Source organism: Pseudomicrostroma glucosiphilum (assembly GCF_003144135.1).
Source record: "Pseudomicrostroma glucosiphilum strain MCA 4718 unplaced genomic scaffold BCV69scaffold_12, whole genome shotgun sequence".
Classification (NCBI taxonomy): Eukaryota; Fungi; Basidiomycota; class Exobasidiomycetes; order Microstromatales; family Microstromataceae; genus Microstroma; species Microstroma glucosiphilum.
The window spans coordinates 115397-138015 of record NW_020289924.1 but is presented as its reverse complement, the minus strand read 5'-3'; the positions used below and the strand labels follow the sequence as shown (position 1 = coordinate 138015).

The 22619-nt window shown below is 56.4% G+C and overlaps 10 protein-coding genes across 10 annotated transcripts; 5 read left to right on the top strand and 5 right to left on the bottom strand.

Moving 5' to 3' along the window:
* Positions 1–238: 238 nt before the first annotated feature.
* Positions 239–2650, bottom strand: BCV69DRAFT_45791 (PLC-like phosphodiesterase). Its single transcript, XM_025495299.1, has 5 exons — positions 2387–2650; positions 2192–2283; positions 1568–1779; positions 1063–1486; positions 239–979 (listed from the first exon to the last, which is right to left on the bottom strand). The coding sequence occupies exons 1-5, from the start codon at positions 2446–2448 to the stop codon at positions 402–404; spliced, it is 1368 nt and encodes a 455-aa protein (XP_025346308.1). The 5' UTR covers positions 2449–2650; the 3' UTR covers positions 239–401.
* A 1550-nt stretch (positions 2651–4200) lies between these two features.
* Positions 4201–6363, bottom strand: BCV69DRAFT_300481 (hypothetical protein; the record flags this gene model as incomplete). Its single annotated transcript, XM_025494463.1, has 5 exons — positions 4201–5213; positions 5300–5651; positions 5732–5840; positions 5950–6242; positions 6319–6363. The coding sequence occupies 5 exons, from the start codon at positions 6361–6363 to the stop codon at positions 4201–4203; spliced, it is 1812 nt and encodes a 603-aa protein (XP_025346307.1).
* A 231-nt stretch (positions 6364–6594) lies between these two features.
* Positions 6595–7004, bottom strand: BCV69DRAFT_284303 (hypothetical protein). The gene has a single exon (XM_025492994.1). The coding sequence runs from the start codon at positions 6963–6965 to the stop codon at positions 6615–6617; it is 351 nt and encodes a 116-aa protein (XP_025346306.1). The 5' UTR covers positions 6966–7004; the 3' UTR covers positions 6595–6614.
* Positions 7005–7180: 176 nt separating this feature from the next.
* On the top strand, positions 7181–7954 carry BCV69DRAFT_278329 (hypothetical protein; the record flags this gene model as incomplete). The annotated part of the gene is made up of 1 exon (XM_025491201.1): positions 7181–7954. One exon carries the CDS (start codon positions 7181–7183, stop codon positions 7952–7954), a length of 774 nt encoding a protein of 257 aa, XP_025346305.1.
* BCV69DRAFT_261979 (S-adenosyl-L-methionine-dependent methyltransferase) lies at positions 7944–9705 on the bottom strand. The gene is made up of 4 exons (XM_025490707.1): positions 9639–9705; positions 9522–9559; positions 8465–9428; positions 7944–8391 (listed from the first exon to the last, which is right to left on the bottom strand). Exons 1-4 carry the CDS (start codon positions 9652–9654, stop codon positions 8333–8335), a joined length of 1077 nt encoding a protein of 358 aa, XP_025346304.1. The 5' UTR covers positions 9655–9705; the 3' UTR covers positions 7944–8332.
* A 302-nt stretch (positions 9706–10007) lies between these two features.
* BCV69DRAFT_313900 (hypothetical protein) lies at positions 10008–11308 on the top strand (the record flags this gene model as incomplete). Its single annotated transcript, XM_025495068.1, has 2 exons — positions 10008–10405; positions 10497–11308. Coding segments are annotated over 2 exons (835 nt in total), but the record flags the coding sequence as incomplete, so codon positions are not given.
* Positions 11309–11845: 537 nt separating this feature from the next.
* Positions 11846–13256, bottom strand: BCV69DRAFT_45578 (hypothetical protein). Its single transcript, XM_025495298.1, has 3 exons — positions 12675–13256; positions 12402–12595; positions 11846–12331 (listed from the first exon to the last, which is right to left on the bottom strand). Exons 1-3 carry the CDS (start codon positions 13147–13149, stop codon positions 12296–12298), a joined length of 705 nt encoding a protein of 234 aa, XP_025346302.1. The 5' UTR covers positions 13150–13256; the 3' UTR covers positions 11846–12295.
* A 364-nt stretch (positions 13257–13620) lies between these two features.
* Positions 13621–14479, top strand: BCV69DRAFT_45532 (hypothetical protein). Its single transcript, XM_025495297.1, has one exon. The coding sequence runs from the start codon at positions 13706–13708 to the stop codon at positions 14156–14158; it is 453 nt and encodes a 150-aa protein (XP_025346301.1). The 5' UTR covers positions 13621–13705; the 3' UTR covers positions 14159–14479.
* Positions 14091–17966, top strand: BCV69DRAFT_45514 (hypothetical protein). Its single transcript, XM_025495296.1, has one exon. It carries the CDS (start codon positions 14251–14253, stop codon positions 17869–17871), a length of 3621 nt encoding a protein of 1206 aa, XP_025346300.1. The 5' UTR covers positions 14091–14250; the 3' UTR covers positions 17872–17966.
* Positions 17967–18738: 772 nt separating this feature from the next.
* On the top strand, positions 18739–21418 carry BCV69DRAFT_284297 (hypothetical protein). The gene has a single exon (XM_025492993.1). It carries the CDS (start codon positions 19005–19007, stop codon positions 21195–21197), a length of 2193 nt encoding a protein of 730 aa, XP_025346299.1. The 5' UTR covers positions 18739–19004; the 3' UTR covers positions 21198–21418.
* Positions 21419–22619: the final 1201 nt, after the last annotated feature.

The following is a 22619-nucleotide window of genomic DNA, read 5'->3' as shown; positions in this document are numbered from 1 at the left end:
CATATGTTGTGGAATTGACACACGAACGCCATGAGTGAGTGAATGACTGAGTGAGTGAGTGATGGAGTTTCGCATTGCATTGGACTTGACAGGAATGGTTGATTGGATGGATGGATGGATAGATGGATGAAGTGTGATGCTACAAAGAGGGGGAAAGATGCAGGGGGTGGGGAAGAGATGTCGTCTGAAAGGAAAGAAAGAAGGGAAAAGGGGGTAAATAGACGCTACGAAGGAAGAAGAACGAGTGAAGAGGAGAAAGAAGGAGCGAAAGAAAGAAATGGGGTAGGGCTACTTTGTGGGAAGAAAGGAGATACGTCGAGATAGGTCGCGCATTGTGCATGATATGGATCCATAGAGAAAAGTCCTTTTTGTTTTTGGTAAAAGCGAAGCGAAGTGGTAAATCAGCAAGCAGATGCCGAGGGTGGCATGACGGGAGTGAAGACGGCCGCGCGCTGGGACTGCTTCATCGTCGTCGTCGTCATAGGCACCGTCGACATCTGACTTTGGCCTGTCTTTTCATCAACAGCTTGCAGTACAGGTGAACCTTGTGCGGTTGACGTGCCTGAAGGAGTTGGTGAGCCAACAAAGGTGCCGCTGTCGGTACTACTGCTGCTGCTACTGCTGATGCTGATGCTACTGCTGAGATCAGCAGAATCGTCGCTACGTGGTGGAGGGCGACTCTGTGTCACGTCTGCTGGCTGGGCGCTAGATGAAGAGAAATCACCTGCAGCAGCCTCTTCTTCAGCTTTTGCTGCAGCAGGAGGCAGCGGAGCGGGCTGCACCGCCGGAAAGACTTCCAAGGCCGGGACCTCGAGGGCTTCAGCTTTACGCCATGCCTCTTTGAAGGTGATGCCTGCGCGCTTCTCGATTTGACTGAGCCATTGGGCCGTTACGATCCATTGGGCTGGACTCCAATACCTCCAGCTTGCCCAGCGGAAGAAAAGGCCGACTTGATCGCGACGGTAGGCGGAAAAGTCGCCTGTTGGAGTACGAGTAAAAGCAGAGGAGAGTCAGAAAACTGGCTCTGATTCGCTGCGTCGCGACACCATCGCCTCTACTCACCATTCATATTCTCCCTCACGTTCTGCAGCATGTCGGTCTTGTCGGTGAGAATGGCCTTTACGCCCCATCGAGTCGCCTCAATCATCTCGTCTTTCCTGTTGACAGTCCAGACAAAGACGTCCTTGTCGTCCCTCTTAGCAGCTTCTAGAAAGGCCTGTCCGTCAGCCGCCACGAGGGAAGGAAACCACATGGAAAATCCATCGCAGTGTTTCCAAAAGTACGTCGTGGCCAGCCAGGGAGAGCCGCCGATATGGATGCGGCGCATCGTTGGCACGTGCTTCAGAGCAGCGTCTAGGAAGACGGGGTGCCAGAGACCTAGAATGAGACGCGGGCCAAGGTCGGAGGCATAGTCTGGGTAGGACTGCACGACGGCCTTCATCAGGCGGAACAGACGGTCGGGCTCATTCTCGGGTTTGATGTCGATCTGTGAAAGGCCGATGGAGGAAGGGATGAGTCAGAAGCCGTTCAAAACCACTCCTGCCTGGCGCTGACAGTGCATACTCACATTGAGCTTCACATGCTTGTTTTCTGGCCTCATCAGCAGATCACAGACGTCGCGGAAAGTAGGAAGGCGCTGTTGAGGCTTCGCGGTGGTCCTGACGTGCTCGATGCAGTCCTTCCATGGCTGTGTCCTGATAAGACCTTTGCCGTTGGTGGTCCTCTCCAGTGACGGGTCGTGAAACATAACGATGACGTCGTCCGAAGTGACGTGCACATCTGTTGGTTGTAGAAAGACCGATGGAATGAAGCGCGTGCAGATTGTGGACACGGATGTTGGAGTTGCGGTAGCGGAGGTGTGTTGCGAGGAGTCCGGATTGAGACAGAATGTGGGTATCGTGGTAGAGGAGGGGAAGAAGACGCGACTGGGTTAGGAGTGGCAAAGGGCGACGACCGACCGCGGCCTCGAAGGAGCCCCAATCAAGAGGCTCGTCGAGGTAGAGCGGATCCCCTCTCCTTCTCCCTCCTTCTCATCCCACCACAGCATGTATACCAGCCCTCGGTCCTCCTTGATTACTGAACTCGTCCGTCTGTGATGACGCCCCTGGGCTCCTAAACGGCCCTCAAGGGTCACTCCCCTTAACGCTACGGTGACATGGAGCCTGGCAGCCTGCGCTCAGCGGACACTAACCGGACTCTATGCCCTCTGAACCATCTCTCACTGCTCTATCGAAGGAAGCAATGGTGTTCTCCGGGAAAGCGGCCGAAGCTCCTCGATGTCCCCTGTAGTTGTGAAGCACAAGAGAAGAGGAGGGGAAACAGCAAGGTGAGCGGACTGAACGAAAGTGGTCAAGTATTGAAGCTCGGAGCTAGAGCGCGTACTCACCAGCACTCGGGCATAGGCGGTGATAGTCCTTCAATCTTGAAAGACTTTGTTAGAGGACGCATGATGGGATGGGATGTGTGGAAGAGGTGACGATGATGATGATGGTGGTGGGAGTGGGTAGCGAATAGGTATGGTAAGATGAGGAGTGGGAGGTGTGGGACTGTCAGCTCAGGTGTTGCTTAGCGGTGGCCACGACGATGGCGTCGTGGGGCAAGGTGGTGGTGGGTGGGGATACAAGGGATCACCCATCCAAACAGCCGCTACCAACATCCCTGGAATGGGTCGTGCCCTGTGCCTCGTCCAGGATGTACAGGGCAGAAGTGAGGGCAGGCTATCGAACGTGGCTCGCTACCGCCCTGGGCACGCGGAGCTAAGGCACGCCTGCCTGCCTGCCTGCCTGCCTTACCCCACAATGCCTCCCACGACGGCGACCTGATGCTTGGCGAGATGCTTCTGCCGACGATGGATCATCCTCGCCTCGTCTCGCCTGGCCTGGCCCTGGCAGGCTGCACTGCAAAGGGCAACGAGCAAACGGCAAAACACTCCCGCAAACTCACCTCTGCAAAGTGCACGGGTGGAGGTGTACCGCTAGCGAACGTGCGTCGCTTACTCGAGGTCCGTGCTAATTCCAATCCAGCTTCTAGCCAGGGACGAAGGGCAGTGTAGAGTGGCGCGGGTAGAGAGGTAGCTAGGTTGTTGATCAAGATGGACGTGCCAATCTCGAGGTAGTGGGTTGGCATTGGGGCTTTGGTCCTGAGAAGAAGGAGACGAGGTGAGAGGGGTCCGGAGTGGGAGGTATCAGAGGAAGAAGAGCTCAGAGGGGAACAGGGTCGCTTACGAGGCTGACTCGTCAAGCTTCGCTACCTTTGGAGATGCTGGTCTCGTAGCAGAGGTGTAGTCCTGCTATTGGGATCCAGACAGAGGGGAGAAGGGAAGAGTATGGCGAGGTTGTACAGAGGAAACCATGAGCCCACAGTTGGATGACAGACTAACTGTTGATGCAGAGAGCCCCTCTTGTGTGACCAATTTCGGCGAGTCCTTGGGTGGAGCAGAGCTGCGTAACAAAATTGACCCGGTCCCCCTCCTGTCGTCTATCAGTATCAGCAGGGCACGTTGCATGTCCCACGTTGACATCTTGAAATTTCCACGAAGCTCTCGCCGTCGGCACCAAACCCCTGGGGCGCCATGCCATGCCGGGCCGGGGGGGGGGGGGGGGGGGGGGGGTCCTCCTCCTCCACTCCTTGGCTCTCACACTCCTCTAGTCCCTACAAGGCGTGGAAGGGCCCACCTGCTTCCGAAATCTCGCAGGCGCTGACCAGGGCTCGACGACGGTCCATCGGCTTAAGCCATCCGAACTCAGCCGGGCCGGCCGGGACAGGAGCAGTCAGGGTCCGGGTGGCGGCTATTCGAATGGTCAAGGCGCAAAGAGCTTCTAGTCGCCGAGGGGCGCTCCCGACTCATCTACTTCTAGGGCGTAGGTAGACTAGGCAAGGCATTCAATCTCTCCTTCGCTCGCTCACCCAAGCAATGGCCTATCACAAGTCAAGTAGACGCGTCAAGCGAAGAGACCGTGGGAGTGAACACTGCGTCATTGAGAATCTATCGAACAGATGAAGAGACACTGCCAAGAGGGTGATCTACTCCGTCGACTAAAGGACAGTATAGGCGTGATGGGATATGACCAGAAGGGAGAAAGGCAGTACTGAAGAACATAGACTCGATGACACGTGGCCAACGGCACAAATCGCGGCTACTGTCGAACGCAGCTCCAGGCCACCGAAGACGGATACCGAAGCTTTGCCTATTTACTCGCCCTAGAAGGCACTTCCAGGACCTGCACCTCGGAGATGCTCTGGCTGAGGACGATAATCAGCAAAGGGCGCATCGGCGTCATAGTGTGGCTGCGCCATCTCCTCGAGTTCATTGTGGCTCACACCACCATGGTACTGGCGGTGGTGAGCATCGTCTTCGACGGGAGAGCGGCCAGAGGTGTGTCCGGTTGCCGCTGTAGTCAAATTAGTACTGTACATCGATTCCTGGCAAGTGCAGTGGCTCGCAAAGCTCCCCATCGAGTCGCTCCTCTTCAAGATCTGGCGGGATGACCCAGCAGCTCCACTCGCACCTTGCTGGTCCTGCTGGTGGCCAGACAAAGGCCGCAAGCTGTACCCGCCGTGGTAGTCACGAGGGGATTCCTGCCCGCCATTCCAGCCCCCGTTGGCCGAACGAGCACCGTCTCGTGCGGCAGTTTGGTTGTTGGCTTCGTTCTGGTTCATCTGCGCTCGAATTGCCTTGATGGACAGTCCTGAAGTGGGCACTCCTGCGCCGCCATGAGGTGGTGACGCCTGTGGCACACTCAGGGGGTCGTTAGACCGGGCATGAGGCGATGTGGAGCCTTGCCCTGGTTTGCCAAGTGTGGAGGTAGCCGAAGCATAGCCTTCCTGTCCAGTGAAGGGGTACGAGTTACCCGAAGCTCCATATGTATATGGCTTGTCTGCCATTGGGTGATCGCCTCCTGGAACAAAGCGGTCAAAGCGGTCTACCTCTGGTCCATTGGGGCAAGCAGGACTCCATGTATCGGCTGCTCCAGGGGACATCTGAGTCAGCGTGACGTCGTAGTCGACCAGGACCTCTTCGTTGCAGTCGAACCTGATGCCCTCTAGACCAGCACCTCGGGAAGTAGTTCCTCGCGTGGTGATTTGACCTTTGGAATCAGTCCAATTCGACACTCCTGCTGAGGAAGGTCGCGGCCCTCCTGTGAAGTTGCTGGGCATGCCGGTGTAGCCAGTGGTTGTGGTACGGCCGTATCCATGAGCAGCATCTTGCTCCGCTGTGCAGGAAAAGAGAACAACCTCAGCTGGTCAGCACAGAGACACCCTTGACAGTTCCTTTGACCACCATGGCCTACCTACTCACCAATGATCAAATTCATGCCGATCATCACCTCGACGACGATGGTCAATGGCAGCAGAGTTGGCAATTGTCCACTGAAGAAGACGAAGATGAAGAATTCTGCCAAGTTCAAGCCACCCACAATGGCAATGTAGTGCAGATTATTGACAAAGAGAAGCTTGCCGATCCTCTGTAGTCCAGATGGACCCCTGACGCATCTGATCAGTCGCCAAGAGGTGCAGATGACAAGGGTGCTGTCGAAGAGGAAGCTGTACAGCAGAAACCAGATACCAAGCTTTTGGTACCAGGGCCTGGCATTTGCCTCTATGATGTCTTCGTCTAGGTAGGAGCAGTATCCGTCCACGACCGTCTTCATCTGTGCGCACAACGTCGAGGATCAGATCGGTCAGCAAAGTGGAGTTCTGCAAAGTCTAGCAAGTATCACTTCCAGCTCACCTTGATCTGGAATTGGGCGGTAGCCATGGCGGCAGTAAGCTGTACGGTGAGTCCAAGAAGCAACCAAATGCCCACTCGATAGCGCCGCTGGAAAATGACGTAGCATCGCCTGTGCGTGGGGGGTTTCGGAGCAAAAGGCGAGAAGAACGCGAGAGCAAAGGAGCGGATCAGTCCACTGCGCCGACTCTTCCCAAGCTTTTGCTCTGAGGAAAGCTTACCAGGCAAGAGTCGTGCTGATCAGAGTAGTGCAGAAGAAGAGGAGCATCTGGTAGATCCAGCTAAGAGCTTTACAGCCAGTGACATCGACCCATCCCGAGGTTAGATTTGTGATGGCATCGGAGATGATCGAGAGTAGTGAGAGGTACTTGGTCAAGAGGAAGAGGATCTCGGCGATGTTGATCTTGCCCCTGTTGACCATACGGACGTACATGCGCACCTCTCCCGGCAGCACACGTACGCTCTCGAAGAAGATGAGTACTTGACATGCTATGATAGGATAGTTGCTGAGTACCTGCGCACATGTATAGGCCGATTTCGGATTATCACACTGGCCTAGACGCGTCTGACTTGGAGCATCTTCCACTCACGATATAGCTCAGATATGCCGTCGTCAGGGCTGGTTCGGGCGCCATAGTGACAGTATTCCTCGACGTCTGCTCAGGCTTCTTTTCCTACTAGGCTCGATTCGAGATGTCTACTACACAGAAGGGGAGATAGCGATAGAGACGTCCGAATGGGTACGGGAGTGATAGGGGGCGAAGGAAGGGCAGGGCATCGTTGCCCAAGCGAGATTGAAGCCCATCTGGCCCCCAAGAAGTAGTGCGGGTATACGGAGCTTTGCTTCCTCCCTCTACCCCCATCCGGGCCCTGATCATCGTCTGGGCTAGTGAGCAAGGTAGCCAAGGGGTTTAATTGCCATCGGCAAACACTTAGTCTCCTCAGGCCCGGGCTTCCGGCCCCCCGGGCTCTCGTTGCCTTCCGCGTCCGCCTGCCAGGCACAGGTACCGCCGGAAAGAGCGGCTACGAGGTGTGTCATGATCGCCGCCGCCGCCTGCTTCATTGCCGCCGACACTGCGCGCGTGACTGTGCCCATCGCCTCGAGGATCGATCGAGGAAGATCGGCAAAGAAGTGCAGTGAAGAAGGTCCCTCGGCGCTAAACTCCTTCAAGGATATACCGGGTAATAGTTGGTTTCCCTGGAACAGGCTTACCGCCAGCAGAGCAGAGGTGCTCATATAACCCCAAATGCTTTCTGACCTTCGAACCCTTTCGCTCCCCCGCTCCCATCCCCCCATCTTTGCCCCTGCCCCTTTCCCCCATTAAGCCGTTCCCCGTCTCCCCTGCCAGCCATACTCTCCGGCGATCCCCTTCCCATAAGACAAACTTCAAGCTCTTCAGCACGATTCTTCACAACTATCACAATTCGATCAACCCATCCTTTCCCTTCAACATGATTGCCCTCCGCGCCATCCTACTCCTGGCAGCCCTGCTCTCCGTCCACATCGCCACCGCTCGAGCCATCAACCCAACCGAATCGCAGTCCAACGCCAAGAGATTCGGCGTAGGCATTCCTGTAGGCGACGATGCAGTCGCAGTTGGCCAAACTCCCAATCAGGGGAGCAGCGAGGTGCACCGTCGTTTTTCCTTTAGCAACGGAGGCGCGCGACTTCCTGGCAATGTCAAGACAGGTGGTGACCAAATTGGTATCGCTGGACGTGGTGAGAAGCCCGCACGACGATTCTCCCTAGGTGGACTGACGGGTAAGACGCACATCCCCGTCGAGATTGGTATTGCCGATCGGGACACTGCAGAGCAGCCTGGAGCTGAGCGCCGCGTCTTTGTCAGTGCCTCTCAGGACGACTTCTGGCACGGTGCCGTTGCGGACGGACACTCAGGTTCTGGAAAAGTGCACAAGGAGGGGCTCTTCTCTTTCGCCGGAGTCGGCGCTGGTGTAGGCATCGCAAGCACTTCAATCGAGCGTGCTCACCTCGAGGTAGAGGAGGAAGGCAGTGTGGAGCAGGAGAAGCGCTTCTCCTTTTCTGGAGGTGGATCTAGAGTGGGCATTGCTGGTGCGGCAGAGGAGAATGAGAAGCGATTCTCTTTTGCTGGGATGGGCGGACGAGTGGGTATTGCAGGTATTGCCGAGAAGCGTGCTGCTGCTGCTGCTGCTGCTGCCGAGGATGCAAGCGCAAAACGTGCTGCTGCACCTCATCCACTGAACTAGTCTCTCAGACTGCCTTACGCCTCGATGACTCTGCGCCATGTGCAGCAGCAGCCTTTCTCTCCTCTCCATCTTTGCGCTTCTCTTGCTCACTTCAGTCTGAAGTGGCTATACCTCTCTTTCGTATTCGATTCTACCCCATGTAGGGCTCATTTGCTTCGAAGGTGCTGCTGCAGATCAGCATACTTTCGCAGCCCCGCCTCTTCAAGAGACCAGTGAACGAAGCTCGCTCTTCCTCCCCATTTCATCACCTGCTCATTAATCAAATACCAACTTATCTATGCTGTGACGAGTGAGACATTCATTGAGATCGATGATATTCGGACCGAATTGTTCTGTCGCGGACGACGTCGTCTATAATAGTATGCTCGATGCCGTCTCTCAGTCCCGCTTGGTGAAGAGGTAGTGGCCCACGCCCCACTCTTCTCCTCCGTTCGTAGCTATGGTAGGAGTGACGATAGAGTGAAGTGAGTAAACCCATCATGGTCTCTGCATCTTTCACCCGCGACTCACCAAAAAATTCAGCGCAGGCAAGGTAGAAGACTCTGAATCTGTAGAAGGTCTTCTCGCCTTCTGCCTCGTCTACACCCTTCTTCTTCGCGTCCGCCCTCAGCCCAGCGATGCTCTTGCCACCCTTATTTCCCTTATCCTGCTTCTTGAGCCAGTCCTCACATGTACGCGCATAGTGGTTCCCATTGAGCCACCAGATCTTCTCCAGGACGACCTTTTGCTGAAAGTGCAAGAAGAGATCGTGCGAGGGCATCGTTCCGCCTGAAAAGAAGTTCTGCGCCATCCAACCATCGGACTCCTCAAAATGGTAAGGCGTCGTCTTGTGACAGAAGATGTGGATGAAGAGGAGAGAGGGGTCCGAGGGGTTGTCCTTGGGCGAAGACTTGAGCCACGAGGACACCTTGGAGAAGAGGAGCGAGTAGTTCTTCATGTGCTCAAACATCTCTATGCTGAGAATACGGTCGAACTTGATGTCGGCAAAGTCGTACAATTTGACGTCTCCTGTGAAAACTTCCAGGTTCTTCAGGCCACGAGCCTTTGCCGTCGAGTCGATGTAGATCTTCTGAGTCTTGCTATTCGAGAGAGACTTGACCCGGCTGTTGGGGTACCGTTCTGCCAAGTAGAGCGAGAGACTTCCCCAGCCACAACCCAGGTCCAGGACGTCTTGTCCGTCTTTTAGCTTGGCCTTTGTGCAGTACGAGTCGAGCATGGCTTCTTCTGCCTGATCCAGCGTCTCCTTTCCAGTGGGATAGAGGCAGCAGGAGTACTTTGCCCTTTTGCCTAGACAGCTCAACATGAAGTCGGTATCCACCTCGTAATGCTGCTCATTGGCCTTTTCAGTCTCAATGGCAATCTCATTGGTCTTGAGACTGTCGATGTACTCGATTTTGTTCTCAATGTCTTTGGAGTAGGTGCCGCTGGAGAGTGACCTTATCCTCTGGGCATTGAGGGCTCGAATGGCTCTGCGCTGGAAGATGTGAGGAAGGCAACGAGGATAAGAGGGCTATGTGAGACTCTGAAGAGGACAAGGGGGGAGTGGGGTATACACTTGCCTACACACAAGGGTGAAATCGGGGATGTAGCCCCTGTCAAGAGCGGCTGTTAGAGAGGGGAGCGCAGTCTGATGTGAGCTCAAGCTCTAGTCCAACAAGCAATGCAACACAGCTGAAGGCCTCACCGTAAGCGTAGTCCATGCTTGCAAGGTGGGTAGGGTGGTGGTAGAAGGTGTAGCTTGTTGGAGGGGGAGTGGACCTTTGGTAGGAAGAAGTGGGTTGCCATTGTCCCCCCCAGTCGCGCTTCCGCTTCCGCTGCAGCCACGCCTGGACCCTGGTGTGGATGCGGTGCTGACCAAGGCGTGTGGAGTGGAATCACGCTCAGCTCGATGCTCAGCCTCGGGCCGCACATCATCGGGCAGACCGAGGCGAAAATAGAACGCAGCGAGGGCGATGCAGCCTCCTCGGCTCTGGGCCGAGATAGAGTGAAGATCCATCCGCAATCTCCCACCTCTTCCACCCACGCTTCTCATCGCCACATCGCTAGACCACGCCATGACAGAACAACCAACAACAGCTGAAGAAGGCGTCGGCAGTGGCAGCGCAGCAGAGGGACAAGGAGGGGGAATACTAGCCAGCGTCACCGGAGCTCTATCAACAGCCGGCGCCTCCATCTCCTCCACTGCTACATCCGCATATCAACAAGCACCCGACCTCGGCGTCACCAGTACCGTCAACAAATTAAGCGGAGCAGCTGCCGCCGCTACTAGCACCAAACCAGAAGAAGAGAAGGCAGCTCCAAGTGAAAGTGATCCGGCTGTATACCCCAATGGAGACGTCACCGGCGACGTCAAGGGCGAGGTGAATGGTGAAGACGAGGAGGATCTAGATGGGCCGGGGGCTCTGAGGAAGAGGCGTGAACAGAGGATACAGCAGTCCAAGGAAGCAGGTCGTGAGTAGCAAGGCAACAGACAGGACCAGAGATGGCATGACTTCGCATCACTCTACTGATTCCCACTCCAACTCTTCTTCTCCTCACACAGCATCCTGTGAATCCCGCCTAGGCAAACTGCAGTCCGAAGTTGGAATCGAAGATGGTATCCCCACTTCGGCTGGCGCAGGCACGACCCACCCCCAGGATACGACTGTCCAGCAGGCCACTACCAAGAACACTACCCGTAACCAGGCTAATGTCCCCGCTGACTTCGAGCAGGTCGATTCTCCTTCGCAATTCGCTGGGGGAAAGGCAGAGAAGATCTCCGAGGGTGGTGGTGAGAGTGCAACTCAGCAAGGGCAGAGTACAGCAGAGCAGGATAGTGCCGAGACGACGAATCAGGATGGTGGCAGCGCGGGGAAGCGTTCCCTGGGCCAGAAGATCAAGGATGGCTTCAAGGGAGAGGCAAAGGTGCTCAGTGGACATGTCAAGCGCGATCAAGAGCAGGTACAAGCTGGCAAGGCCATCAGAAAGGGCGAGGCTTGAGGAGAAGAGGAGTCTTCGCCAAAATATAGCGATCGACAAGAACATCCGTCAAAGACGATGCTCCATACATAGACTTCGAGACGAAGCAACTTTTGCACTCGCAACCCACCTCTTCACACCGCCTTCCTCGGATTTTCTGGACCCCACTTTTTCTTCACCAGAGAGTATGTCTTCCCTTCCCTGCCACTGCTACCATCGCAGCGATACCTCTTCCCTCATTCCCTCCGTGTATGCATTCAGTCCCACCTCAGACTCGCTCGTCCTCTTCCCACTATTCCCTTCTTCTTCGCTTCTGGACGCGGACGCAAGCAAGCATCTTATCGGAGCGCAACGACTTCACTCCAGCTTCACTTCCATTTTCAATGTCAATAGAGTTTTTCACATTTTCTCTTTCTGAGCTTTTGACGAGACGCAGCGCAGCGCGATTTGCGAGATCAGTTGGGGGCCCATACAGGTTACGAGACGGGGTATGTGTAGATGCAAAGGGTATAAGAGTCATGTAACGAGGAACAAAGACAGGACAGAATAGCGCAGGACAGTATGGTGCACTGAGCCAACCCTGAGTAGCCGTTGGTACGCCAGCTGAGCCTGTGTGGGTATAATGTTGAGATGAGAGGGAGCAACAAGGCACGGAGTTGAAGAGGTCAAGGTGCAAAGGCTACTCCTGGTCACCTCGCCCTGCTCCTCTGTGACAACGACCTCTCCCTCCTCCTCTCCCGCCTCCTCTGTGGGCGCCACCCCTCTCAGGACCTCCATGGAAGCCACCTCTGCCTCTTCCTCCGTGGCACCCACCTCTTACTTCCACGCCATCGCCGCCTCCGCCTCTGCCGCCGCGGTGGCATCTACCACCGACATGGCCGCCGTCGACCCCTCTCGCGTGTGCTCCTCTCTTGCAGTCCTCAGATCCCTCCTCCAATAGCCAGCTCGCAGCAGTAGGCAGGACGATGAGTCTTCCTGTTGCTCCTCCTTCCTCACCGCTCTGAACGGCAGGTGCACCGCCGCTCATCCCGATGCTTGCTTGGTCGAAATCGAAGATACCATAGGCGGCGCATCGATCCACTAATGCGTCGGGATTGACGCGCTCCAGGTAGCGAATCTCTTCTTCTGCGTGGCCCGATTCCAGATGCCGTGGAGGTGGGTAGGCGATGGCTAGAGCCATGCGAGGAGAGTCTGCCGCCGGCGAAGGAGGAGTGGAGGTCGAGGGAGGTAGAAGCTGCAGATAGTAGAGGGCGCAGAGGAGGGTCTCGCGGATGAAGATGGGACAATCTTGAAGGCTGGAGGCTCCCGAGCGATTGAGTGCCTCAGCGCCCGGACGGATGGCAGCCAGCTCTTCGAGAGAATTCTTCTCCTCTTTGCTCGCTCTCATTGTCTGCGCTTCGACTGGCGACATGCGAGCCCCTTCCGGCTGAATGATCAATCCAGGTGTAAGGTCGATGCCAACAGCAGGGGAAGACCGCGGGCGCGAGACTGAAGAGGTGGCAGAGGGACATCTGTACCAGGAGGATCTGCGTGAAGGTGTCTGGACACTCTGAGGAGCAGGAGAATGGGTCACATCCGCCTGGCGACCCTGTACCATCCTCTCCTCGATGAAGCGAGCTGCTTTCCTTGCTGCTAGACCAAGCCGATCCTCCTTGGTCTTGAGGACGTCCAAAGTACGACAGGCTACAAGAGGGTCAAATAGAAAATGTTGAGAGTCAGCGCCTACGCTGTGATATGCTTGGCCCCGATTGACTGGGCTCACCTTCATCTGGAATGACAACCCTGGTCTTGCCTTCCTTGAGCCACTCATGCACGCTGCGCAATGAGTAGATCAGGACACTAGCATCCACGACCACGAGCAGCTCAGCTCTACTTTGCGGCATTTCCTCGCTAGTAGCGACCGTCTTGTATTTCTCAGCTCTCCTCTGGAAAGGACAGCCAGACTTCTTGCCCGGCTCCCTGCCCATATGAGGACCTCCGCCTCTCCCATCACGACCTTTGTGCTTTCCGCCTAGATGAAAGTTCTTCCGATCTAGCTTGGCTACATCCTCTTCGAGACACTGTACTCTATGCTGGAGGAAGAGTGCGCCCATAGCCTTGCAGATAGCATTCTGCCGGTCCGCGGGTGGAGAAGGGGTCCGGTGTGAAGTGGAGACTGCAGAGGGAGAGAGGAAGCCAATGGAGGATGAGGACCGAGAAGGTGATGACAACCTGGCCTTCTCATCGAGAAGAGACATGTCTATTGACCTCTTCCCTGGATGAGTGATGGTGGCAAAGGTAGGGAAGGGCGCGTATTTCAGGAGGGAGGAGGAAGCCGACGGCTCTGATTGCAATCGCCGGATGGACTCAGCTTCCGCCGAGACTCAGCACTGAGCACGGCCTTAAAGCGCACCTGGGTCCACTGCATCGGTACATCTCCTATGCATTCGCGCATCCACTGAACTCTTACCGCTACTCGTGCAGCGGTAAAGCAGCCTGCCAGGGCATGGACAGTTTCTTGGCCTGGGCTTCTCCTTGTGCCATCCGGTCTGGACCCTTACTGCTCAGACTGAAGGTGAGGGGGAGCGGGTATGCCTTGGAATCGGAACGGAAGACGGAAAGGGAGGTGGCGTGGAGTGCCGTCGCCTGCTGCCACCCCCTGGATGCATGCACGTCACATTCTCGTTGGCTTGACCGCGAGACGCCTCCTTGCAGTTTTGTGTTTATCCCTTGGTACGCCTTGCTTGCTTGCCTTGCCGCCCTGGGCTGCCCCGACCTTCCTCTTCTAGAAGGTGACCTGGTGCGGCAACGGCCATGCACGATCGCTCCGAAGATGCATCTGCAACCACCTCTGACCCAATCACACTCGGCAGAAAGGGGGACAGGACGACGAGGAGGAGGGGTGAGAAGCATGGATGGCAGGCACCTCCGACGCGCCTTGCTCTGTCTGGTTTGATCCGTGTCGCGCCCCTTCTCACAATCTCGATGATCCGACTTTGGACCACCCCCTCCCTCCCTTTCTTCACCACCATCTCCATTGTAGTGAAGGCGACCACGCTAGATCGTATACCCCATCGCCGCTCACGCTCCTTCAGGGACAGGTCCCTTTTCCTCCGTCTCCTTCCCCTCCTCCTTGCTCCATCTCTAGCGACTCTCGGGCAGGCCTGTCAGCTCCCTAGCTCCTTCCTCGACCTCTTCTCGATCTCTCTTCTATCCTCACCTCCTCTGCTTTCGGCTTCACTACCGAGACTGCTTCGCCTCTTCTAGAAGCTACCCGTCCCGGAGTAGCAGAAGGGCTGTTCGCGCTCCCACTTCCATCGAAGGAGCTCCCTTGCTCAGCCTCGTACACTCTCTCCACGATGCTTTGGACAGGCGCCAAAGGCAGTCGTGCCTCGTCGTCCAGGATCGTTGTGTCTTGTCTGGCTGCTTTGCTTTCCACTGCGGCCCCTTCCTTCGCCGATGTGGCAGTAGGTACACCTCTCGATCAGCAGTACCCAAACGTAGCGCACCTCAGTCAAGACTTCTCTTGGACATTTCCCGAGTCGACCTTCAATAGCTCCACTGGGGCCCAGATTACCTACACTACTTCCACTCTACCAAGCTGGGTGACTTTCGATGGCACTACGCGTACCTTCTCAGGGACACCCTCTGCCGACGAAGACCTGGGCACAACGAAGGTGACGGTCACTGCAAGCGATGGATCCTCCATGTCTGCTCGCAGCGCCTTTGGTCTCCTCGTCACTAGTGATCCTGCGCCGATCCTTTCATACTCTCTACAGTCTCAGCTGCCGGTCGCGAGCTCGCTTGGAAAGTCTCAGATTCTTGCAGGCAACAAGCTGCACATTCCCTTCGGCTGGTCCTTCTCTGTCGGATGGCGGGGATCGACGTTCTACCTCCCCAGCAACAACACCGTCTACACGTACGCGACCATCAACGGCTACGAAGCCCTTCCCAGCTGGCTGATGTACAGCTCCGACACTTACGCCATGTGGGGCATCGCTCCCAATACTCCGCAATCAGAGGGTACGGAGTTCGTCTTTGTTCTATCAGGTGCAAACGAGCTCGGTTATGCTGGAACCCAGACGAACCTCACTATCGTCCTGGGTGAGGGAAAGCTGAGCCTCTCCACGAGCGCAACAAAGTACGGATCGCCTCTGCAGACGGTCAATGCTACTGTTGGAATCGAGCTCGAGTACACTATTCCCACTGATATCATCGCCGTTGATGGCCAAGGGACTCGCTCATCTCAACAGCTGAATATGACTGCTGATACCAGCGAAGCCGGGTCTTGGCTGTCATTTGACAGCACCACTCGTACACTCAGCGGCACTCCGCCCTCGGACGTCATCATGAACTCCCCTGAGGCTACAACCGTTGACGTTTCAGTCACAGCCACAGACTCTCTAGGAGAGAGCCTGACATTCACCGTGCCTCTCGCCATCTACCCTGCCATCTTCTCCAACGACACACTGCCCAATGTCTACGTTGAAGCAGGTCAGCCATTTGCAGCTTCGCTGAGCAACTACATTCGCAACAGCGATCAGGCCAACATTACTGCCTCCTTCAGCCCTTCCAACGCTAGCTCATGGATCGGTTACGATGCTGACACCCTTGTCCTGTCCGGCACTGCGCCCGACAATCTCACCGCCGAAGCGAAAGTCGCTGTGACTTTGACCAATCTGGCTCGGACCGAGGGCGACAGCGCCGGTAGCCTCGCGAGAAGGGATACGCCCTCTAACCAGGCTGTTTTCTACGTTGCGCTGAATGGCACCGATGCAGGAAGCCCGGATGCGACTGGTGGAAATATCCCTGCAGGTGACGGTACTGGTCCGGTAGCAGAGAAGCGGAAGAGAGTCATTGCCGGGGCGGTGATCGGTACTATTGTTGGCTTGCTCTTGATTGCGCTCCTCGTCTTCCTCTGTCTTCGCCGGCGCAAGAGGCGAGAGGCAGAAGGCAGAGCGCCCGGCTCCTCCATTGCTACAAAATCGCCAGCTCTGTCGTCTTCGGACGAGAGGACACTTCGCGATGAAACTTCGCCCGCCTTCATTGCTGCACCCTTCAAGAAGATGATGAGCAAGGAGGGAGCTAGTCCGGCGACCCTGTACGGGGGCTCTCCTTTCCTTCACGCTGATGGAAAGACGCTACACCATGAGCAAGCAGTCGCCAACGACGGAAGCGAGCTTCGTGGTATTCTGATCACCAGTGATCGATATGCCCGTCAGTCCGAAGAGCAGGCAGCCAGATATGCCGCTGTAGGTGCAGGCGCTGCGGCTGCTGGGCCGTATGACGAAGACGTGTATGGTGACCATGCGTACGAACAACAGCCGGAGAGACCTCAGCAGCACGGTATGATGTCTGCCCTGGTGGGCGGCGGTGCCAAGAAGCGGCAACAACACGGAGGCCCCACGGTGGAAGAGGAGGAGGAAGCTGCGCGGATAGCGGCGGGTATGCAGCACGGTCGCTCGCAGTCGACTGGTCTCGGGTTGACGGGTGTGGGCATGGATGCTTCTGGCAGCAATGAAGATGACCCTTATCGGCAGAGAAATGCGCACGCTCGCTCTAGGATGAGCCTTCGTAGCTCGGTCAGCAGGGAGAGTTGGGAAGACGACCTCTTCTACGACGACAACGCACGCGATTCTCGTGCAGCCACTGCCGGCTCATTCGATGGGGTCGCTCACAGTCGCACAACGTCCATCAAGGCCCTGACTGGCATTGCCGAGGAGAATGAGGTCCCTCGCCGTCGAGGAGATGGACGAGTCTCGTCAAGGCAAAGTCATATGCGCCATCGTAGCGCACACATCAAGACCTCGCCCACTTTTGCTGCTACTGCTGCATTTGCTGCGCCAGCCAGCGACGAGTCCGCAGAGTATGACAGGAGCTACGGTGGTGATCATCGCATCGTCATTAATGGCGCTGAGGACGGCGAAGGGCTTCAGCATGGAAGTACCAATGACTTCGTCATTGGCACTGCTCAGCGTGTCGATGTCAGAGAGCTGGGTCGCAACGGCTCCGTCACGGCTCGCACACCTCAACTGAAACACAGTCACGGCCGAAACGAGAGCATGCACGCTGATGCTCAGCCGTCACCGTCTGGTGCCTTTGAGGATGCGGAAGACGAGGCCCAGCCCCTGCCACAAGGTGCTTGGTCAGCGCCTCAAGGCCGAGGCAACAGGGACAGCGCATTTTCCACGATGACAACGGACAGCAACATGTTGGCGCTGAGTCCGTACATCTCCTACCCGGAACCAGGAGACAATGCTGACGCCATGAGCGTTAGCGTCTATTCGCCGCGTCCTCCCTCGATGTTCGGCGGTGCATCCATTGCATCTAATGTTCGTCCTGAAGACACGCTGCGGGCTGTGGAGTACTCCAGGAAGCCGGGTCCCCCATCGCCCCTCCTTTTCCCGCCATCTCAAGCTCATCTGCGCCCAGCAAACAGGGCTTCTTCCCCTACAGGACCAGCACCCGTCGTGCCTCCTCTTCGACCACAGTCTGCGATTGTCCCCGAGGAGCTAGAAGCGACCGTAGCGCTTGGCGAAAGGATTCGCATCAAGCTTACTCCACCAGGGGGACCCTCAATGCGAGGTGCAGCCGGCTCAGCCGGTACTCGAGCCGGTCAGAAGGGCAAATACGTACCTCTGCTCGACAACGTGATGATGAAAGCCCACGGTACCTGGCCACTTTGGCTCAGCGAATGGGTGTTTTGGGACCCCAATATGTTCGAGCTTTCTGGAGAGGTGCCCCTCGACTTCCACTTGGCCGAAGTCACAATCGCCCTCGTACATCGCAGGCCGGTCACTACCTACGCCCGTCCTGGTAGTCCCAAGAGGCTAGGTGGCCACAGGAGGCAGGACAGCAATGACATGACTGTCGAGGATGAGGTGGTCGCCAGGCTGACCCTCATCATCCAGCATCCTCACGGGGGCGCCTACGATAACAATGTGCCTCTTCAACGCGGAGTCACTGGAGCGGCCTTCTGATCTCGAGCGGATGAACGTGGTAGATTATCAGGTCTTCGTCTCGGAGGTAGCGGTCATGTTGGAAGTAGCTCTAGCAAAGTTCAGCGATATATAGGTCTCCTTCAGATGGAGCTCCTCTCTCCTCTCTTCTCTGGTCACCGTAATTTCTCAGATTGTCTCAATCTCGTCTCGTCGTGTCTCTTGTATCTATATGCCACGGATGCCTCATCGTCTCTTTTTGCCCTGTCTCTCTTGTCTCTACCTCTTTACTGTTGCTCCTTCTCTATGTTGTACTCCTTTCGCCTGTTGCGACTCGCTGGAGCGGAATCTCATCGGACATTTGCTACATACTTTCAAACGCCGGACTGTGCTTCCGCGAATCGGACACACGGCACGGGCTGACGATGTGCGGAAGTCCAAGGGTTCAGCCAGCAAGAAAGACATTGGGGGCCGGGGCGGGGCGGGCTCTGGAGCACCTCTTCAATCGGCGCAGATGTGCGGAGTGTGTGGAGAGAACAGTTTCCAAACTTGGCAAGACTGAGATTGGCTGTACCGAGGGCGCTTGTAGCCTGGCGATCTCCATACTGGGCTGCAGATACGAGACCTGATTCAGATGCCGTATGCCTTCATCGTACCAGAAGACGGGCAACCTCTGTCTCTTGTGCCGCTGCTGCTTCTCGGTGGAGAGAAGCTAAAACGGCGAGATCTCGGAGCAACGCGTGGCGTCGGATCGGCGTCTGTCAAATGTCCGACGTCGCAGGTGACAGGCACTAGAGCAGAGCGCATGGTTTTGCCGAGGGTGTCCCACGTGGCGGCCAAGAAAGTCGTTCAACTCAGCCCACCGCATGCGTCCAAAATCCCTCGAGGGATTCGCATCTCGTTCGCCTACCAGCCTCTATCAGGCCCGCTTTGGGCATGGTCAACGCACAATGCTGCCCCTCTATCGCGATTCGATGCGGGTATGGCTTGGCTAAGCTTTACGTTGTCACAGCGACGTGGGTCTGTCTTAAATACATATCTCGACTCAGAGCAGCAACTCGTTCCCCACTAGCATCTCTCCCTACCACATACATCTCTCGATCTCTATAATTGCCTCGCATACACGACCGCTGCTCATCAGTACTGGTACTGTAAGCTCCCTCTGCTCAGTGGCCATGACGCAGATCCTTACTCGACCTACCACTCTCGAATCGGCTGCGACTGAACAAGCTCTTGGACTCGAGCGACGTCACATGCTAGAACGTACCAGGCCTACCGACGCGTCTACCCCGAGCCTGCGTGAGCTGTTCCAGCAGCAGCAACATCAACTCGACCTCGTCGCTGCAGCTTCGGCGGCTGCAGCTGCCTCTTCGACGATGTCAAACGCCACTACCAATGGCAAGAGCCAGGGTAACCGTGGTAGCCAGAGGTTCAGCCTGTTGCGCTTCAACAAGGCTAGTCCAAGCACAGCTGCCCCTCCCGCTCACTTCCGCTACGTCAAGGCCAAGAACAGCAATGTGGCAGGTGCAGCACCAGAAGGCATGAGTGTGCCCTTCACCTCCCCTGCTGCTATGTCGGGTTCAGCGCCTGTCACACCTCCCACACCTACGAGCACATTCTCATCCGTCGATGGCTCCTCGCCAGACACCCCACCACTTTCCCTTAGCTCTACTTCCTCACCTGCTCTGTCCACTCAGAGTCCTGCACTGCCCATCACCATGGCTAAGGTCTCGTCTCCACCTGAGCAGAGCGTGTTCGAATGGTCCCCCAACAATTCGCCAAAGCATCTCAGGTCCTACATGACTGAGTTCCTAGGAGCCGGATCTGCACACGCCAACGCCAAGACGTCGGCACGAAGCAGACCAAACACTCTCTCTGCTCAGCCCAAGACTAGTCCGGCGCCAGCAGTGAAGAAGGAGGAGTCGGCCTCCGGCTTCGACACTGCCAAGAGCCGCAATCGCAAAGGGAGTGTCTCGGCCATTTTCCTCCCCGGCGATCTGCCCGCAGATTTCCTGGCAGCATCGAGGGACATGGAAGTGGTTGCAAGGAGAACTCGAAGGATGTCCTCTGTGGACACCACCGGAGGTAGCGATCTGGAAAGCTGGACGCCTGCTCGCAGCAACTTGAACGCCATCCCGCCAACTCCTCCGCTCAGACCAAAGTCTACTGCTCGCACCGTCTCTTCAGCTTCGACGCTGACCCTCAGGGATAGCAACATTCCCTTGCCCGTCTTCGGCGGCACCACCCTGCGAGAGCTGAGGAGGCGCAACACAACGCGCAAGCCTGATGGCCTGAAGGTCATCGTCACACAACGGAGCCCTAGCGGAATGTCAGAGAGCACAATCACAGCGCCCACTGTACCCCTGACTATTACTGCGTCGTCTTCCGACAACGCCATGGTGGACGGCCGATCAGCTGGCTACCGCGCTCTCTCACCCACGGTACCTTCTCGCGGTGGATCTCTCTACCTCACCAAAGGACGCGAGAGCAAGAGTCGTTCGCCAAACGTGCCAGCATTCCCTGCACGTCGCGACAATCTTTCGCAGCAGTCAGACACCGACAGAGACTTCTCTCGCGTGGGTGATGGCTTGCTCTTCTCTTCGTTGGATGCAGGACTTGCACCAGCTGCGCAAGTTTCGCTTCCTCGTTTCTCCAAGTTCTTCGACCTCAGCAGCGAGATCATGGAGAGTCTCCAGAGCGCCCAATCCCCTTCTACGGTTTCTCAGTCGCTTCGTCCCCGAGCTAGCACTGTCTCCTCGGGCTGCAGCGAGTACGGTGGCTTCGCCATTACGACCTCTTCTCCCATCAAGAGTAGGAAGAACAGCATCATCGCCCTGCCCGATGCGGACTGGGAAGGTAGCTCGCGAGCCTCGATGATGCTTATGAGGAACAGTGCCACTGCCCTGCGCCCACGACGCGGATCTATTCTGCAGCGACTGAAGCTGGAGGCGACAATGTTCCAAGCACCCGGAGGAGCACGTGAGGGAGAAGGAGGAAGGAATCGTTCTGACTCCGTGCCTTCTGTCTACTCGATGGCTTCTGCCGAGGGACAATCGGTAGCCGAGGAGGCGGAAGGGGAAGCGATCGGGCTAACGCAGGACGAGGAGGAGCCAGTCTACTCCGCTCCCATCTTCCACCTGCCCGAATGGCAAGGCACAGCCGAAAACCCCTCGGGGCGAAGGTTGAGTCTCTATGCCACCCCTATCACCGACGCGACCTATCGAGCTGGTCTGCGACACTCGCGTCCTTCCTTGGCCTCCATCTGGAACTGGGACGAAGAGATGGCCCGGAGTGTGCAACGCGAACCGCGCGAATCGCGCTTCACCCAGGTCACAACTGCTGAGAATTTCGCTCTCTCGACGTCTTGAGCCGAGAAGGGCTCCACATTGGACCCACTGCCTGCGCCTTTTTTTGCGGCGCTGAGCGGCATCAAGGCCGTCGTGTAGAGCGGCCATTGGAGGAGGGAAGAGGCTGAGAGGAGGGAAGTTTAAGCTAGATCACTTGTATTCTACTGTCCATAGCAACGCGCCCTCTACACTAATGTATCAATACCTCACACATACACACACACTCCCCAAACCGTCTGTCTGCCGATTGAGCGTGTCTGCTTGCTTGAAAAAAAAAAGTCTGAGTGTCACAAGACAGGCGATCGCGCTGCGTGCTCGAACGTGCCGTTCATCCGCTCGGTCCTCCGCTGTAGGACGCTATCTTTCCCTCTGATGGCACCTATCACGCACAACTCGGACAAGCCACCAATTCCGGTAAGCAGACTCTCTAAGGTGACATTGGTAAAAAGGCAATTCAAATGTACATTGCGCGGACGAATTCGACATGTAGGGTACGGTGACAATGTGACGACGTGACGATGCGATGCAGTGCGCTGGTATAGGTGACGTGTATGCAGTTACGGGGGGTGACGGAGGTGACGCGAGGCGACTGAATGGAATGGAACTCAACTCGAGCTGCACCGGCAGCGAGGTGACTAGAAAGGATGATGGGACCAGGTGACCGTATACGATGACGGCGTTGGCAGGTGACTTTGAACTCCTATGGAAGAATGCATGTTCCGGGACTTGAAGCCTCTCTGTGATACATCGAGTTGTTGCAGATTGGTGATCTGCATGGTGGCTTCCTCCATGTGGCAGGGGAAGCTATGATTGGGGGATGTACAAGCGCTAACTTCTTGTAGCTAAGCCTATGTCATTCAACCTGGGTAGTGATGCGTCCAAAGATCAAGGGTTTGAGACGACGAATGGGTAGATTGATGGTGCGACCAGTGCCGAGGATTTGGACACTGCACTCCTCGTCATTGATTCGCTGAACTTCGCCTTCGATGCGAGATCCAGTCATCTCGAATACAACGGCATCGCCCTGTGAGTGGGACCACGATGAGAGAGTGAGGTCCTGATGGTCAGCTTCGGCTGCTTTTGAATATCTGCACTTGTCGCTCACGGTACTCACCACTTTGAACGTCGTCTGTTCATACGAAGGGGAGATCCTGCCACCACTGCTACCAGATGAAGTCCGAGCAGACGAAATGCTGCCTTGTGACGACGCGCTCGAGCCCTGTGCGCCAGTTGGTGTGGTGAGGAATAGTCGAGGTGTACACAGCGTTCTTGCCGAATCCAAAGGTGCGTACGTGGGCGGATTTAGAGTCGACATCGCGTATGGCAAGGTGAAATCAGGGCAGACCTGCAGCCGAGGAGGCGGAGACGGAGTGAGATCCGATAGGAAGCGAGGTGAAGCGAGGAAGGGGTGCCGGATCGCCTAGCGACTAAAGGTAGTGAGAG

What these genes read in the sequence shown, in the direction of transcription:
- BCV69DRAFT_45514 (XM_025495296.1), top strand. Translation starts at nt 14,251, where the DNA reads ATGCTTTGGACAGGCGCCAAAGGCAGTCGTGCCTCGTCGTCCAGGATC.
- BCV69DRAFT_261979 (XM_025490707.1), bottom strand. An exon ending in ACATCCCCGATTTCACCCTT is followed by an intron (nt 9,429 to 9,521) that starts GTGTGTAGGCAA and finishes CACATCTTCCAG; the next exon opens with CGCAGAGCCATTCGAGCCCT. An exon ending in TGCCTGCGCTGAATTTTTTG is followed by an intron (nt 8,392 to 8,464) that starts GTGAGTCGCGGG and finishes CTCCTACCATAG; the next exon opens with CTACGAACGGAGGAGAAGAG.
- BCV69DRAFT_284297 (XM_025492993.1), top strand. Translation starts at nt 19,005, where the DNA reads ATGACGCAGATCCTTACTCGACCTACCACTCTCGAATCGGCTGCGACT.
- BCV69DRAFT_45791 (XM_025495299.1), bottom strand. Translation starts at nt 2,448, where the DNA reads ATGCGTCCTCTAACAAAGTCTTTCAAGATTGAAGGACTATCACCGCCT. An exon ending in CCGCCTATGCCCGAGTGCTG is followed by an intron (nt 2,284 to 2,386) that starts GTGAGTACGCGC and finishes TCACAACTACAG; the next exon opens with GGGACATCGAGGAGCTTCGG. An exon ending in TTCAGAGGGCATAGAGTCCG is followed by an intron (nt 1,780 to 2,191) that starts GTTAGTGTCCGC and finishes TACAACCAACAG; the next exon opens with ATGTGCACGTCACTTCGGAC.
- BCV69DRAFT_45578 (XM_025495298.1), bottom strand. Translation starts at nt 13,149, where the DNA reads ATGTCTCTTCTCGATGAGAAGGCCAGGTTGTCATCACCTTCTCGGTCC. An exon ending in GGTTGTCATTCCAGATGAAG is followed by an intron (nt 12,596 to 12,674) that starts GTGAGCCCAGTC and finishes ACCCTCTTGTAG; the next exon opens with CCTGTCGTACTTTGGACGTC. An exon ending in GTCCCTCTGCCACCTCTTCA is followed by an intron (nt 12,332 to 12,401) that starts GTCTCGCGCCCG and finishes TTCAGCCGGAAG; the next exon opens with GGGCTCGCATGTCGCCAGTC.
- BCV69DRAFT_284303 (XM_025492994.1), bottom strand. Translation starts at nt 6,965, where the DNA reads ATGAGCACCTCTGCTCTGCTGGCGGTAAGCCTGTTCCAGGGAAACCAA.
- BCV69DRAFT_45532 (XM_025495297.1), top strand. Translation starts at nt 13,706, where the DNA reads ATGCACGATCGCTCCGAAGATGCATCTGCAACCACCTCTGACCCAATC.